An 18,837-nucleotide genomic window follows, 5' to 3' on the forward strand; every position below is an offset into this window, starting at 1 on the left:
TTTTGATTGGTGTAAAGAATGGCAGCTAACTCTAAATAGAGATAAATGTAAATTAATGCAGATGAATAGCAAAAAGAGTCCCGTAATGTTTGAATACTCCATTAGTGGTGTAGCTCTTGACACAGTCACGTTGATTAATATTTGGGTCTAACATTGCAGAGCGATATGAAGTGGGACAAGCATGTAATGGCAGTTGTAGGGAAGGCGGATAGTCGTCTTTGGTTCATTGGTTGAATTTTGGGAAGATGTGGTTCATCTGTAAAGGAGACTGCTTATAGAACACTAACACAACCTATTCTTGAGTACTGCTCGATACGTTTGGGATCCCTATCAGGTCAGATTGAAAGAGGACATAGAAGCAGTTCAGAGGCGGGCTGCTAGATTTGTTACTGGTAGGTTTGACCATCAAGCGAATGTTACGGAAATGCTTCAGGAACTCAGGTGGGAGTGTCTGGAGGAAAGGAGGCATTCTTTTCGTGAATCGCTACTGAGGAAATTTAGAGAACCAGCATTTGAGGCTGACTGCAGTACAATTTTACTGCCGCCAATTTATATTTCGCGGAAAGACCACAAAGATAATATAAGAGAGATTAGGGCTCGTACAGAGGCATAAAGGCAGTGATTTTTCCCTCGTTCTGTTGGAGAGTGGAACAGGGAGAGAAGATGCTAGTTGTGGTATGAGGTACCCTCCGCACGCACCGTATGGTGGATTGCAGAGTATGTATGTAGATGAAGATATTTTTAATTTTAAATAATAATGAATATGATACTGACATGACCACTTTATCTGAATAATAAATAAGATTCCTGTATTCAGAATGTCTGATGGTTCCATCATGTTTGTTATGGGATTGCAGAAGATCACATGTGAGTGCTGCTCTGTCACCATTCCTGAATGATTCCTCTCGTCTTATTGCAGCTATCATCAGACCTGTTCTGGATCTTGTATGCTATCATTTTCCTTATAAAGATAACACATTAATGGCAATGAATCTTTTTGGGAGAGTAATAAATGTTTGTACTGCAGTAGAGATGGAACTGAAAACATGCTTGTGTCGAAAGCATTATTTGTGGATTTATATCTGCTCATTTTGTGTTATCAAGTTACATCCCAACAACTGGTAAAAATCATGTTTCCAACTTTTTCAGACCATACTCTACTCTGCAACACTAGGAGAATTGTGTTCACTGCATAAAGAGAAGACTGATTTGTTTAGAAAGGTACTTAATGGCTTACTTTTGACTTTAATTTTGGTAATAATATGTGTGCAAGAAGACTGATGACATTTTTATTTAAAAGTTTGCAGATTGCATTAGAAATGATCTGTATGAAGCGGGACACATGATTGGTAGCATAATTGACTTTCCAGAATCAGAGAAGCAAAATAGATTTGTAGTGCAGCTTGGAATTGATGAAGAACTTGACAGAAGTAAGTAGAATTACACCTATTTCAAATTCCTAACATTTTGTGTGTTATCTTACTGTTTCTAGTTTTTTATCTTTGTTTATAATATAAACTCAGGTTTTAGTTCTGACAGGTATTGTTGCAGTACAAATCCTTGGCCAGTATTTAAGAAACATAGTTTTGAATGACCTGCAAAATACAGTGTTTAATGTTTACCATTGTCATTGTTGCTTGTGGTGCCTCATTTTTTGACTTTTGTCTCATTGCTTCTCTTTTATTCATTTTTGTATTTTAAGTTATTCTTTTATCTCTGTTGTTAATCTTTTATGGCACCAATGTACCCTGTCTGTGTCATTTTTAAACATATTTTTTCATTTCTAATTTTTCCCCTGGGTATATGTTTTGAGCTGGTGATTTTTTGATTACTGACAGGCCTACTACATCTGTTTGTACTGCATACAGACTTTGTAAACCAATTTCAAGTGGACTTCGGTGTTTTCTTCTTCATTTTTTAATATTATCATTTTATCGTTTTTATTATTTTATTTGATCACTTCTATAGGAAAGAAAAGAAAAGCAAAAAGTGTGAGGAACATAGAACAGTGAGCCTGATATCACATGCATCCAAAGTCTTGTTTAGAATGCCCAACAGAAGGCTATATGGAAAGCTGAATTGTGCAATAGGAGATGAACAATTTGGTTGTAGGCGAGGAGTGGGAACTAGAGATGCCATTGGACTACTGAGAGTGATAGGGGAGAGGTACATGGAGAAGAAAAGGAAGGTGTATGTTGTGTTCATTGATCTTGAGAAGGCTTCTGACTGTGTCAGATGGGACAAACTGATTGAAATCCTAAGGAAACATGGAGTTGACTGGAGGGGTAGACAGCCAATTATAAATTTATATTTTAACCAGAGGGCAAGAGTAAGAATAGGAGGTGTGATGGATGAAGAAATTGAACTGGGAAGAGGTGTAAGACAAGGTTGTTGTTTATCACCAACACTGTTCAATATGTATCTGAAGGAAATTATTAATGAAAGTTTTGATGGAAGGAGAGGAGTTTTTGTTGGGGGTCGAAGAGTGGAGTATATAAGATATGCAGACGACATGGTTGTGATGGCAGAGAGTGCAAGAGATGGAACAAATGTTATATGATCTAAACACAAAACTAGAAGAATATGGAATGAAATAGCATGATAATTGGAGGAAAGGGGAGAAAATGCCTTATGAAAACAGGGGGAGAGGAAATAAAGCAAGTGAATAACTTCAATTACTTGGGAAGTGTAATAATAAATTATATGTATTGCTCAACAGAAATTAGGAAAAGAATTGCAATGGCAAAAGAAGGATTCAAGAGGAAACAGAAATTACTTTGTGGACCACTAAACAAAGATCTGAGGAAAAGACTTGGCAAATGTTACATCTGGAGCATTACACTGTATGGTGCGGAGACCTGGACATTGAGGAAGGAACATGAAAGAAGATTGGAGGCACTAGAGATGTGTATATGGAGAACAATGGAAAAAGTTAAATGGGAAGACCGAGTAAGGAATGAAGAAGTATTAAGAAGAGCTGGAGAAGAAAGAAACATGCAGAAAGTCATCAGAAAAAGAAAACAGAACTGGATTGGACATTGCTTGAGGAGGAACTGTTTACTGAAGGAAGGAATAGAAAGAATGGTGGAGGGGAAAGGGGGTAGAGGAAAAAGAAAATATCAAATGCTGGATGGTATCAGAGGAGACAAATATTCAGAAATGAAAAGACTGGCTACGGACAGACTAAAGTGGAAGAGACTTAACCCATGACAAGATCTGGTGTAAGGCAGAATACCATACTACTACTTATGTATCTTTTCTTTAGTCACCGGAATTAGTCTTGTGTACATAATCATTTCCATTATCCTTGGAAAGGGGGCAAGCAGTCAGAGTTGTCGGTAATCATGAATATTTGTTATACTATCTTCCTTGTTTGGAAGTATTCTCAGTGTTAATGATGTGTATGTGACTGAATGAATTGGTTATATGTGAGGAACAGGATTTTAGAAACTTACTTGAGGTATTATCAACTCCTTGAGAGATTTTGCTGTTGGGTAAGTTAATTATATTCTTAATTGCATTGACAAGGCATGGAGTAATTATGAGTTGTGTGACACTCTCTTTGCTGTTGGCATGTATTCTATTGTGTTTTCCCTTGAATAAACTGCACCAGTCTATTGAATTACTTTCAGGAATTACTTATAAGTATAGTGACTGTCTGAATATTATTTGACTGTTTTCTGTAGTAACAAAGTCTGCACTTTCCTTAAATGAGTGCTGTTGTAATTAGGGGAACTGCAACATGACCAGTAGACTGAGCACAACTTCATTAACAACTTGAACACAGTATTTAAGCAACATTCAGCAGGAACCAATTACATACACAAAGAGCTGTAGCAATGCACACAGAGAACTGAGGCCAAGTGTAGCTCGGCTAACCTTAAATAGCCTGGGGCCAAACCAGGCTCTAACAGTGATCTCTCTCTCTCTCTCTCTCTCTCTCTCTCACACACACACACACACACACACACACAAATCTGACACACCATCTGCAGAAGACATAGTACTGCTGCACGCATGGCCTTTTCAAAGTTCGTGCATGCGTCACTGCAGTTATCAGTTTCTCTTTTCTCTATTCCCCATATAAATTTAATTTCACCATCAGAATTACTTATTTTAGACATTATACAGAGTTTTTGTTTAATTTTTTTCATCATTTTCTTGAAACAGCACAGTATTTCTTTTAATATAAAATCAGTCTTTGTCACTCCTTCTTTTCCTCCATATTTAAAAAAAAACTTAAAAGGGGATTTGCAACTCTTTGCTTTTATTTCCTTTTTGTGCCTTCACAGTTTTCTGAACTCTGAACTCATCTCAGAATTAATAAATGACAGTCATTGTATTTGACAAAATAGGAGACTTTAATGTTTCACTCTACACTGGTATCATTGTGTTTCCTGACTCATGTATGACTACTACCATCAAGTGGTAGCTTGCATTTGACTTCCTTGTATATTTTCACTGATTATTTTTCTGTCCTTTTATTTTGCTGACACTTCTTCTAATCACCTATATTTCCCGCATTTGTGTGTCACATTTCTGATCTTGCCTGACTGTGTATATTGAAACACCAACTCTTGATTGCCCCAATTGGTACCAGAGCAGTGTGTGTGAAGTCAGCCATCACCAGTGCCATTTTCAGCTTCACTTTAACATTCTTCGCAACATTGCTGATAGATGCCTGACCATGGGATTGAAAAAATTCAACAAAGTACACATTGGTGTCATGAGTTAAGGGAGCTGCCATATCCAAGACACCACATATATTGTAGTCCTGCCCCATCCACTATACCCCTTTGTGAATTTCTTACATAGAGCCCCTAGATCATCGGTTCTGTCACTCAGCTGGGTACTGCATTATGTTTGAAGATCCAGTTGATGTGAAACTCAGTACCTAGCATTTCCTGTATACCTACACTTCACGTATGGTTACTCCCTAGCAGCAGTACCTTTTTCTCCTTACCTGTTAACCTCAGACCTTACAACTGATAGAATCTTTTGTGCACGTGTGTGTGTGTGTGTGTGTGTGTGTGTGTGTGTGTGTGTGTGTGTAAAATAAAACCGGGGGCAATCTCTTTTTCCCCACCTTCTTACCTGCTGCCAGTACCCTTCCTTCCAATCCTATATAGTACACATGTGCTCTGCGTCCTCTGGGTGTGTCTAGAGGGCACAGATCTTTTTTTCTGTTCCTCTACTAATATTTTCCTACGACATATGATGCATAGCCAGGAGAGGGCTTATTTGACTTTCGACGGCAGTCCCCACACCCATATTAAACCACTTATACCACAACTCACAACAAATCTAATAACTTACTAACCTATAACAGCTCCCACATTTTTCATAGTCAACTATTTGTAAAAAAATATTTCACAACAGAACCTTAAATGTGCTATTTGTGCAACAAGCTATGATAAATGACTCGTTTGTATTGGAAGTTTAAAAAATGAATGCAAACAAACCATGGAAAAAAGGAAGATTTTCGTGTGTGTGGTGGGGAAATTTGTGTAAACAAAAGTAAAAAAACTGGATGAGTGCAAGTAGGACATGTGCTCTGAGGGCTCAGTACATCCTTAATTATGTATTTAGATGATGATAATTTCATGAGGCTCATTGGCCTGGTGCAAGTCTTTTCATTGGATGCCACTTTGGTGAGTTGCATGTCCATAACCAACCACAATTATCTAACTGGAGAAAGGCGATCTAAAGTTTACCGTGAAATTCAAACCATGTATTTTTTCTGGCAACTCGTCACATTTTTTAAAGTGAAGGCTACATGATTTCCACACATATGCTTTACCACTAAACAACCTGCCTCGATGTGTGTATAGATAGTTCATCAGTAAGTTTTGATGACTGAGTTTACACATACCAAAATATGTATATGGCCTCATCTTTTGATTGCATTGACTTAGAAGCTTAAATTATTTACATTGCCAAGGGACTATAGACTTTAGTACTTGACATGAATTTAAGCCTGATACCTATACCTGTTCTTGAGAAAAAGGGGTCTTTGCAGAAGGCCGAATATTTTGAGTGCATTGATTTAGAAGCTTAAATTTTTTTCACCACCAAGGGACCGTAGACCTTAGTATCTGACATGATTTCAACTTGATACCTACAGCTGTTCCTGAGAAAAGGGATTTTAATAGGTGAGACTGGACAAGACAGCAAAAATATAAATAAATAATAAAAAAATTTTAAAAATGTGATTCGATTACAAATTAACAATTTGTGGATTTTTGTATTTGGTTTTACAGTGAAACCTATCTTCTTGCCAAATTTTATGATTGTAGGTCTATGGGAAGTAACCAGTACAGGTTTTTATGGACGAGTTTACAAATATCAGAATATGTACTTATTTTCAGTATGCTGTATGGCAACAAGGCAGCAACTAGAAATGATTGAACAAGATTGTAAAAAACAGGCACAGTTGCATAGATGTTTGTCTTTACGCACAGATGACTAGTTTCAGATCTTTTCATTCTATTTGCAAATCATCCACATATGTCATTCAGCATCATCCATTACAGGGGAATGCTGGCCACATTGTCTGTGTGAGTGGTTGGGGGGGGGGGGGGGGGTTGAGGGCAACATATTATTTACAAAATGACCATACTGTGCTGCCTGTATGATTGTTTTGTAAATAATATGTTGCACTCAGCCACACGCACACGCAATGTGGTGGCCGCACCCTCCTAAATCTTGTTTTTGTTGTGTGTCAGTTTGCTCCATCTTTTCTGTGACAGAAATATCAGTATCCTCCTCTTCCACATTCCATACCAAAATGGACAATACATCTAAATACATATTGGGAATGTGTACATCCTATAAAGTAACTATCACCATTTGTGCTCATACTAGTCATTTCATTATCTAGTATTGCAGTAACTGTCATTCTGCATGAGAAGCTAAGTCTGAAGCTAGGTATTTCAATTAACAAGTTGGTATCTGGAGTTGTATCAGTGGTGCTGAGGTTTTACTTGCATGTAATTCTGCTATTAGTTCATGTCTACAGATTCTATATTACTCACGTCCTCAAAACCTGGCTCCATAAGTGTTGAACATTCTGGAAGAAATAGTTGTGTTTTGTGTCTCATTACCTAAGTCCATGTGTTCTCTTGTTGTCTCATTTAAAATGTCTTCATCAATTCCTCTTGGTCCTTCTTAACCATTGATTTTACTTCAAAAGCAATTTTCTTTTGGCTTTCTTTCACATTAGGTACCTCAACCAGCAACTCAGTGTCTTGTGTCACTTTCAGCTGTTTATAATGAGAATTTGGAGGAGAAATAGGAGGGTTTTGCAATTAATTACATGTGTCTGCTTCTTTCATTGCTGGGCCCACTGCAGCAACTTCCAAATCACTTTTTTTTCCTTTTTCTTCTTATATTCCCCTATTTTCACATTAACCCTCTTCCTCATTTCCTTCATCCATCTCCTTTACCTCCTTAATCCTTAATTTACATGCTTCTTCAATTTTTTTATGCTTCTCCTCATCATATCCCTTTAATATTGACATCCATGTATTGCTAAAATTGATTACCCCCATTACATCCACTTTTTATTTCTCACTGTTGAAATAAACCTCTGCAGCAGCACTGACTACTGGTACTTGTTCCTTTGGTGACATTTTTAGACTTGAAAAACACAACCATAACCAGTTTCCATAACTAACTTCCTCTGCACAGAGTCATGATATGCCAAATAATGCAAAAGTTTGTCCTACAGTAACAATTCTAAACTATGTGCAGTTTGCATTATTGCAACACTTATGTTTCTGCAAATGTTGGTTGCCGTGTCATAATGTGATGCTGCAAACTACACTGCTCCCTTGTTTCATCAGGATGATCATCTCGAACCACTGCAATTCAAGATACTGTAGATCCTGCTTCACACACAGTATTATCAATGATTTATTACTTTCTCTGCATGTGGACACATCACTCTGTTCTCATTTATTATTATGGCAGTTGCACTCGCTATTCTTCACTGAAGGGCAGTTGATATTTCATGGTAAGCCAAGTGTAAACTCCGATGAAGTCTTTTCAGTTTATTTTTAGGTTCATTTTGTGGCTGTCAGGCTCGAGTATGGGAGCTTTGTTACCAAATAAACCTGACCATATGCTTAATATGAACACATGTATTGTATATTTTTCAAATTAAAGTTATTCAGTTGAAAAATGTCACTTTGCAATAATAACAATACTAGTCAAATTATTTTTTGTTTAATGTATGTTTATCACGTAACACACTCCCCTAAGAATGCCTAAACTCATCCAGTCTTGTATTTAGCAGTTAAACTCATTTCACATTCATACTGAAGTAACTGTTGCTACATTGTGTTTCCACATTCATTCAACAGATAATCACTAACTACTGGAAGCATTTTCATTGACAGTGTACTATCAGTATGTTCCTCCAAAAAAATACTGATTCACAAATACAACATGTGCCAACCACAAATCATAAAACTAACTCTGCCTGCCTTTCCATGAAATAACCTAATAATTAAACACTTTCTCTTACGAATTGATGTAACACTTCAAATAATTAATTATACTTTCTAGCAAATTCTTTATATTGATTTATCCACTATATGGCACTGTGCAACCACTCTGCACTGAAGCCCAACGACGACTTCAGCACACACCAAGACAGCAAAGGACCAGTAGTGCTGGGGCATTGTTGGGCAAAACAGCTAGACAGTGCTGTTTCAGAGGAAAGGTGCACTTTGAAAGCTCCAGAAGCCAGCGATAAGTAACGAGTACAAATGGTACAGCATCAGGGTATTCTGTCTACTATGTACTAAACTATGAATTGCAGTTCATTTTATTTCTGACTTACAACAGAGCTGTGAGCAGGAAATGGTATAACACTGCCCTTGTTTGTCATACATGCACAATATATTGACATCACAAATGAGGCTATATGTACATTGTGGCAGATACTGTTACAAGTATGGTGATAAAACTATGGTCTCCTGAATGGTGTGACCGTAGGATTGATCCTGTGTGATACATTGATTTGCAGTTTTACCACATAACAGTGATCCAAGTTTGCAACTAGTCATAGAAATGGAAAAAAATCTGTAGCAGCCATTATGGTTATAATTATGTTGTTATTGCAATATCTATCAGATTTAGAATACTGAACTTGAAATACATGACAGTGTTTTAACAAAATTAAATGAAATGTTGATGCAGTTATTATTATTTTTGACAGAACTACTTATCTTGATTGCAATCATTACTGGTTTTGGTGTTTGTGCCCAAGTAGTGTATGAGATGTTTATAACTTTTCTCCATTTTTTCCAAATAAAATATTTATGACAATGAAAAAAAGACACTATGAAAATTGTAAAATACTATTGCATTCACTGACCTATACACATTTTTTTTTTTTTTAATAGAGAAACATAAATATGGTTGTCTTCCTGCACTCATGACAACAATGGCACAGGAGGAGTTAGATGACCTGCCAGATTATGTAAAAGAATGCTCTGTTATATATATACCGGAAATTGGTTATTTGTTAGCTATACCAGTTTGGAAAGAAGAAATTAATGATGATGAAATCAAGATCCCAGGCCTTGAATTTATGGTAAGTGTTTTGTATGAAGTGTGTGTGGAGTATGTACACAGCTTATTTGCAAAAATAAATAAAAAAAGAATATTTTGAATTGTGATATTTTTGCAGCATATGTGCAGTTTTTACATACTGCATGCATTCATTTAACACAGTTCTGTCATACACAGGGCATATGAAAACATGTGAGTAACTTCAGGGATTTATTCTTGACATCAAAACATTACAAAACCTCTTTATAGAGGTACAAAAATTATACATTTTATAAAATACGCGTATGTTTACAAAAATTGCTCGAAGTGACCATCTCCTGCTTCCATGCATCCCATGAGCCTGTGTTGTGGAAAATTTCTGATGTTTCAGTAGTTGGTAAAATCCATTCTGGGTACACTCCCTCAGAACATATAAGGGGATTGATTTTGACAATAAATTATTATCTTTTCTAATAGAAGCATGTTAATATTTATTCAATGAATTCTAAGACACTGCTTTTGATATGAACCATTAGCATATCGGCTGTAACTTAGTATCAACAAATTTGAGCAAGTGAGGTGCTACTTGTACTTTCAAGACAATTTATCAAATGCCAATGCACAAGAAAAGTTGAGAAAGATAATACTTTTATATATCTGAGTGGAAGATTTGGTTCAGTTCCAGAGGAGGAGTCACTGACTGTGGATGAACAGATGTGTGCTAGTAAAGTCAGGTGTCATCTGAAAATATGTTTGCCAGATAAACCAGGTAAATTGTTTATAAATTTCAGAATGAAATTTTCACTCTGCAGTGGAGTGTGCACTGATTTGAAACTTCCTAGTGGATTAGAAGTGTGTGCTGGACCAAGACTCAAACTCAGGACCTTTGCCTTTCGCGGGAAAGTGCTCTACAATCTGAGCTACCCAAACACAACTCACGACCCGTCCTCACAGCTTCACGTCTGCCAGGAAGGTAGGAGACATACTGGAGAAGTGAAGCTGTGAGGACAGGTCGTGAGTTACGCTTGGGTAGCTCAGATGGTAGAGCACTTGCCCGTGAAAGGCAAAGGTCTTAAGTTCAAGTCTCGAACCAGCAGACTGTTTTAATCTGCCAGGCAGTTTCACATGTTTGTAAATTGTTTTTAATGTGTGGTGCATCTGGGTATGCCTCCAGTATGGAAATGTATACAAGACATGAACATGAATGGCATAAGAACGCTGCAGCTCTTGATCTTGGAGCCAGCAGCAATTTGGTTGTTAGATTATGCTGGAATGTACCAGAGAAAAGTAAATCACAAAGTTAACTTTCATAATTACTACACTTTAATACCACTGTTACACTATTTGGAGTAAGCTTTACTTTGATAATTACTTCATATCAATATCACTGCTACACTATTTGGAGGGAGTTGTTTCACTAACTATCACGTAGAGTAATTTTAATGTCTTCAGATTTATTTCAAATCAACATGTGGTTGCAGATCAGAAATATGAAATTTAAATTCATAGCTAAACATCTCACAAAACACAAAATGTTTGAGTTATAAAATATATTTATTCAAAGATTTCTTGTTTGAAGCGTTCTTGTCCAAATGTTTGTTGAAGAACAAGTTATGTCTGAAAGCATGATTAAATAATGAATTTCATACAGTTAAATGAGTGTTATAATTTTTGCAATATTTTTCCCTGTTGTTGAACCTTTCCTACCAAATATATTTTTGGAGCTAAAATTAAAGTTCATGCTGTGTATGATAAAAATAACATTAAGTTTATTGTAGGTGCAACAAATCTAAATATCATACTCCAATTACAAATGGTTGAGGTTTAATTAAAAAAGTTTATTGTTTAAACTATACACAAAATTCATACCGTATTTACTCGAATCTAAGCCGCACTTTTTTTCCGGTTTTTGTAATCCAAAAAACCGCCTGTGGCTTAGAATCGAGTGCAAAGCAAGCGGAAGTTCTGAAAAATGTTGGTAGGTGCCACCACAACTAACTTCTGCAGTAGAATATATGTAGCGCTACACAGGCATGCTTTGTAGGCACAAAGATAAATATTGTTCTTTCTCCGCCCCGAGTTTCGACCACTGCATTTTCATACATTATCCAACGAAATAATACAAATTCCGTATTGTTCATCTTCAAGTGTAGCAGAATTTCAATGTACTACGAAAATCCGACTGGCAAGACTGTTTGGGATGTTTGTCAATATGGCCAACTCTACGTTCTGAATTTTTTCCTACCTGTGAGAAGAGATGGTTGCTAATAGGAACCTGATGAAATGTGAATCACATGCAGTATTCTCTTCACCATAAGAGTAATACGAATATAAACATTTTGCCATGTATTCTTTCGTGTTTCCTGCTATCTCATTTAAATCCTGTCTGCCTAATAAACTACGAAACTAGAGACAACAGCAAACGCGGAAGAATATACATATCGTGTCATGTTTATATTCGTATTATTCTTATGCCTAATGGTGATACAGTCAGAAATGAACACGGCAACTGACTAGATTTTTAAATCTAAGACGACTCTAATTTCTGTGCAGAATTTGGCGTACTAAAGAAGTGGCTGCAAAGATTTTGAAACGGAGAAAAATTTTCACCTAACTCTCGTTCAGAACATGTTCTATCATACGCAGTCTATTATTTGGTTCTTGTTGATCATTATCAAAGAAAGCAGCAGTGTAAGTAACAACAAATAGCAGTCTCTTGCCATTGTTTCACTAATGAGATGATTCCTCTCTCTTGTTTTTCAATTGTAAGTGGCAGTGGCGACAGACCGTAAACACGCACTATCAGAATGTGACAAACAATGTATGACACAGCACAGTAGTGCATTTTCAGCTTAGAGTGACGTAAACACCTATAACAAAGAAAACGGCACTTATCAGATCAAAGCAAAATAAGCAATCGATCCAAACCAGACGAAGCATGTGAAAAAGGAAGGGAACCCGTATAAATACGGACGGAGCGCCTGACGCATAGCAATGGCTACCTGGTAAAGCTTAACTGCTAAGCTTACGACTCGAACCGAACTACTGCAGCTGTATCGTCATTCATTATACCTAAATTGTGTCTCATATTAGAATGGACCAAATTTGTTTCGATTTGGAGGTGCTGCCTAAAACTTTTCTCCCCCCTTGAATTTCGAGTCTCAGATTTCTGGTGCGGCTTAGATTCGGGAATTTTTTTTTTTTTTCCTTTATTTCGAGTCTCATTTTTCAGGTGCGGCTTAGATTCGAGTAAATACGGTAGGTTGGTGATAAATTCTGCTATGTAATTGAGTGAATTGAAAGTAGCTTGAACATATAAATATTCTAGTTGGAAAAATACGTGTTGTTTACAACTAAGTCTTCAATGCTAAATTTGCTCTAATGCAAAGAAATTCAAGACTCGTTGCAGTTACCTCTAAGCCTCCACTGACTGGTCTTCTAAGTCCTAAACTATGCGGCTAAACTACCGGCCAAACTGACATAAGTCTTGCCTCTTCAACAGAACAGACACCACATATACATCTAATTTGGTAATTTCAGTGACCACTGCAGTCTTCTATTTCTTCATCACTATGCTGAGTGGAAGGAGCCTATACTTGTTCAGTATTTATCTGTGCTGGCTTAGTATTTACTTGAAGCAACAATATCATTTGTGATACTGGTATGAAATTGGTAATGCATTATTCACTATTACACCTACTGCTTGACGAAATTCTATGTCACTTGTTCCCAAGTGTGAACTATCTTTTCAGAAATGTCACAATAGTTAGAAACAGGCCACCTCTCCTCACTTATGACTATTATCTCTGGATGTCATTGTACATTTTCCTACTTTGTACCATTGTAAACATTAAATTACATCATTGTGTGTATGGATCTCATAGGCCCTCTAATGGTGCTCCAGAATCACTCTCACTCTTGTATCACACAGGCACAAAAGCCATGTAAATTATTCAGAGGATCAGATAAGTGATTTGAATAACAGTGCTCAACCTGTAGTTAGTCAAACATAAAACATAAGTCTTACATCATACCTGGCCTACTCGCTGCCCCCAGCTTCGGGAGCAGTAGATACCACACTGAAGGTACATCATTGGCAAAGACAAGGTTGGATTTGGCAGTGGTCCTTGCCCTCAGTTCCAAGATCAACCATCTGACAGTGGAGCTCAAATGAAATGGGTTGTAACTACATTACCCAGTTTTTATCAAAAAGTAATAAGAAGTGGTGAGGAAGCCACCGTGAGGTATTGCATTAGTACCCGCAGGCTGTTAGCCATAAGTTTGGTGGCATCTGGACCAGAATAACATACACACAAGGGGATTGCGAGGCAAGGCCTGCCGCACTCAACAGAAAGCTGCATTGCATGGTGTCATTGTCGTAGCAGGTAGGTCAGTGTCACCACATGAGTGGAAGTCTCTTTTTATGGGCAACGTGACTCGGTTCCAAGATCTAGTGAAACAGATATACTTGGAGTGATATCAAATGGGTGATTTTTGAGGCAGAAGCATTTGCTTGTTGCTGGAGTGCAGCAGCACCATGGTGCCTGGTTCCATGCTAGACAGCAAGACTACTGGGCATTGCCAGCAACAGCTGTGGGTTCGAGACTAGGCTGCCAGGCCGCCAATGCGTAAGCTTGGTGTCACAGCCCTGCAAACTTGCTGTCCGTGCCTGCTGCCACCTGCACTGAGGTCCTAGTGGGACAAGTGCGTCGCACCAGCCACCATCTGACCCCTACCAGAGGGCAGCAAGGTGAACCCCACGCACAGCTGACTCCATGTGCTACTGCGGAAGACACATGCAGGACAGAGTCGCCACCAAGACTCCACATTGCCGAAGGAAGTGGAACAGTGCTGACAACATGGCCTGTCCCTCAAGGGGCCACCAGCCTGCCATCGCCTTCCATCAGCATTGAAGGGCACCTACTCACCATCCAGGGTGGAAGCTCCCGTCCATAGATGTTGGATTTTTTTATTATTTTTTAAGTCAAAAAAACAAGTAACTATGAGGCAGTAGTAAAATTAGAGACAGCATGTCACCATAGATGAGGCTATAAAGTCATTAGTCTATCATGTAGCTCAGCTAAGGCCAGATAGAGTGGTTGCAGATAATAAACTGGCAGAAAAAGAAGAGAAGATAGAATTGTTGAAGTCACAGACTCTAGGAGTGGCTCTTGCTAACCTTGTTTCTCTTTTTCCTGGTCGGTCATTTGAGGATGTGTTAGCGTTTATAGAGGATCTCAAGTCCTCGTGTGACTTAGGGAGTGATTGGATAAACAATTATTGCAGATGCCAGGGTTGCATTTAATGGGAGAGATGAAGTTGTTCATACAGTACACAGAAGCGGTACGCAATACAGAAACATGAGATGAGCTGAGACAAAGTTGGAGCAGAGATATAGGAAACAAAACAGTACACGATTTTTTCATGAGCAACTGGGTATTTTTTTCAGAAGGCATAATTAGGAAAACAGATAGAACTGGGAGGTTGAATGTTCACACTTATGAATTGTAACAGAGTGAGGAGGTGAACAAAGTTGTGCTATAGGAGGTTTAGCAATAAGCATTTGGTGATTTTCTGAGAGATTTAGTACCAGCAATGTCAAGGAGGGTGCTCCTAATGATCTCCATGTATAGGTGAGCATTAGAGCATGAGGAAATTGATACATCAGCAGGGGTAAGGGATCAAGTACATGAGTTTGCTTTAGATGTAAAGTATTTTAATTGTAGGCTTACAGGGCATATGCAAAGTCAGTGCTACCAGCCATGGAGTGATGGGGAAGCATGGACTACCAATGATTTAATGAGAATAGTAGTAAGGGTAGTGTACGTCATCAACAGTGGTGTAGCAGTGGTGATAGAGGCGGTCTTGGGGAGGAGGGACAGGAAATGTCTGTTAAAGAGGGTACCCTAGAGTCACCGACAGATGTTCCCAGTGCAAATAAAATAAAAACACAGGCGTATCAAAGACTCTACAGAATACCACAATCACTGCAACCATCTTTTAAGGATTTTATAACAATTGGCTGATGCGATAATGAAAGAAGATTTTAATAGTAAGACTATGACAGATGCCTGCCCAATTCCAAACATCACGGAAACTGTAGATAACCTGGGGCAACACTAGTACTTCTCGACAATAGACTTTAAGCGTGGATACCGTCGATTAAAAGTTGTTGAAGGGGATAGACCAAAAATGTCATTTTCAGTATCTTGGGGACACTATCAGTACAGAAGAATGCCTTTTGGGTTTAAAAGCACACCAGCGACTTTCCAGCTGTTATTGAATGATGTACTGAAAGTGTTGAACTTGCATCAGTGTCTAGTGTATGCAAGAGCATAGGCAACATTTGGTTACAAGCGGCTCATTTGACACTAAATAAAGAAAAATGTCACTTGGCAGTGCAAGAAGTTAACCAATCAGGCTGTATCATTAGTAGGGATGGTGTGACCACTGATCATAATAGATTAATACAAGCAGTGTAAGAGTTTCTGGTACCAGAAACAATCAAGGAGCTACAATTATTTGTGGGTCTTGAAAATTGTTATGAGAAATTTGTGATGGGATTTATGGATTTAGCTTGACTGCTTAGTCAGATGTAGACAGAAGGGATTAAGTTTGTGTGGTCAGAGGAATGCCAAGGAGCATTTGTTGAATTGAAAAATGTGTTAACATTGAATCCAGTGTTAGTGTTTCCAGACTTTTCAGGAGGAGTTCACAGTATCATGTGATGCATCAAATCATGCTCTTGAGTTGTTTTAAGTTAGGCAGTCAGTCAAGGCTATCCTATTGTTTTTTCATCAACACAGTTGAACAGTGCACAAAGTAATTACAATCGAGAGAGAGATGCTTAGCTTGGTAAACATAGTAAAATACTTCTGGTGTTACCTATATGATAGAAAGTTTGAGGTAGTGACGGACCATGCTGCTGGTAGTGACAGACCATGCTGCTTTCAAGTGGTTACTAGGTTTGAAAGACCTGTCCAGTAGGGTGGGTGCTGTTGCAGAGGTCACCAGAGGTGACAAAGTAGGCTAGCATTCTTCATTACAATAAGAGAAAGAGAAATTCTTTACACTAACCAATGATCCATAATACTGGACGCAGAAGTGAGAAAGGTATTTTGCCATAAAAATCTTTCACAACTTAATCATTGAAGCGAAGAATCTAATGGGTAACAAAATGAACTTAAAACACAAACTGAAACCATTATATTTGCTTGACAACTCCTTCTCTATAGAATGTTTTAAAAATGTGAAAGTTCATAATATGTTTATGTGGGTGTATTTGAATGTAGTTAAATCTAAATCACTGTGTGCAAAAAGGAATTACTGGTACCAAAGATTAATGCAAAAGACTACAGTGTAAATGGTCAGTATGTTGACATATTTTTCACTGAAAAACATCATGAGCATAAACTAACACTTTCCTCAGTACAGTTAGAGACCACACCTATTATCCACAGAACAACCAAACAACTTACATCATCTTCGAATAACTCGAGGGAATGCTGCCCTTTAAGTTAAGTACATAAAAAACAACCGATATCTCGACAGGTAAACCTCCCTGTTATTTTAACACATTTTCCAATTTGTGCCTTGAAAATGACAGTTTGTTAGTTGTTACCTGTTAAAATACTGCAGTTTTTGGCAAATTTATCCGGCTGCTGCAAGTGCATAGTAAACGCTGGTAAAAGCTTAAAAGTTCACAACTAACAAAATAGCTAGCTAATTCACCTTTGGTAATACATTGAAAATTAATGTCTGCATACTTCTTAGGATATAATAAATGCCAAGACATTTTCATATACTATAAATGCAACTGATATTTCGAAACACAAAAATACTTTTTTCAATTATGAGTCTTTAAAAACGAGAGCTATTATTACCTTACTTTGTTCCTGAGTCTACATCGTAGTAATACCGTTATCACTGCTATCTGAGTCTGTGTCCTAACCATCTGACTGCAGATTTACGATTATGGTTTCAAGGCTTATATCCACCTTCACCTCCCTATCAAAGTCATCTTTCTGAAGCTTTTCAGCGTGCCGCACACAATCTGCCCATGCTGAAGGGGATATGTTTTCTATTGCTTCATGCACAAGCGATTCAATGTCTGCTTTTCAGCCACATAGCCTTTAACCTATGCCCAAATTAATTTGATCTGGTTATACCGGCAGTAGTACGGTGGTAAACGCAGAACTGTGTAACCACATTCACGTGCAAGTAAGTCAAGTTCATACGTTTTCTTACAGGACTTGTTTAAATTCCCAGTGTTTTCTCTGTCATAGCTGAGTGATAGCTGCCATTGTCCATTACAGTGGCAGATTGCGGAGCCAGGAATGGCAAGAACTGTTCAGTGAACCACTTCTTGAAAGTGACAGCATTAATTTCTGAATGATAGTCATTGCTATTTTCTTACATCTAAAAACAAATTTACTCTCAGGAACAAAACCGGAAGAAGAGCCAGCATGGAGAATAATTATTCAAGAACCTTTTCCTATGGGAACGTTAAAATCGCCACTACCATCACTCATTTTCCAGCAGCTTTTCCTGGAATGATTTTGATTCACCCATGTTTCATCCAGGTACTACACTGTTGAACTACCTTCTCTTATTTCTTGCATCTTTCTCAGGAATGTGGATTGTACTGCAGCTATGTCACTTCGTTCCATTAAAACTTTTCTCCCATCATTACTTTTAACATATTTGAAACCAGTGGCTTTCAGAATCCTTGCACTGATGAAGCATTTCCTTTGAAGCCAGTTTTGTCATTCACAATTTTAACAAGTTTTTATGAAGTCGGATATTTACCATTCATATACATTTCAAAGACTGAGCACCTTAAAACATCCTTGTCGAAACCATCCATTTGTGTAACATGTTTCTTGTGATTTGGATGCTTTCGAGGGAACACGAAATCAACTTCTGCTGATGTCCCTACAGCTGTGACACTTTCATTTATAATTTGCTGTACAGTTCTCTTACATACATCACACACTTCTTCAGTTCGTTCTTGTGTCTTCAAAATGTCAACGATGGGAGCCCCACTTCCAGATTCGCGTTTGAGGAAGTTGTAAACTCGGTAAATAATCCCCCTCACCTGTTTGTTAAGCACTTCATGTTTATTGCTGTCACCCGACATACTTATTTGGAAATCACTCTAACACATTTAAAGAGAGATGTTCACAGCTGTAAGGCAACAAGGAAATAACACCGATGATTGAATGAATAGTTCACTCGCTCTGTGAATTGAATTACACTGTTGCGAAGTATGGCAACAGT

General features: G+C 37.8%; 1 protein-coding gene across 1 annotated transcript in view; it reads left to right on the forward strand.

Annotated features, from left to right (window-relative positions):
• Positions 1-18,837, forward strand: part of LOC126088258 (mutS protein homolog 5-like) — a 230,114-nt gene that overhangs the window by 83,195 nt on the left and 128,082 nt on the right. Inside the window, exons 8-10 of the mRNA XM_049906387.1 lie at positions 1,150-1,221; positions 1,301-1,430; positions 9,411-9,601. Coding sequence (XP_049762344.1) covers positions 1,150-1,221; positions 1,301-1,430; positions 9,411-9,601 — 393 coding nt within the window. The remainder of the gene's footprint in view (positions 1-1,149; positions 1,222-1,300; positions 1,431-9,410; positions 9,602-18,837) is intronic.

This window comes from Schistocerca cancellata, chromosome 6 (genome assembly GCF_023864275.1).
Source record: "Schistocerca cancellata isolate TAMUIC-IGC-003103 chromosome 6, iqSchCanc2.1, whole genome shotgun sequence".
Lineage (NCBI taxonomy): Eukaryota > Metazoa > Arthropoda > Insecta > Orthoptera > Acrididae > Schistocerca > Schistocerca cancellata.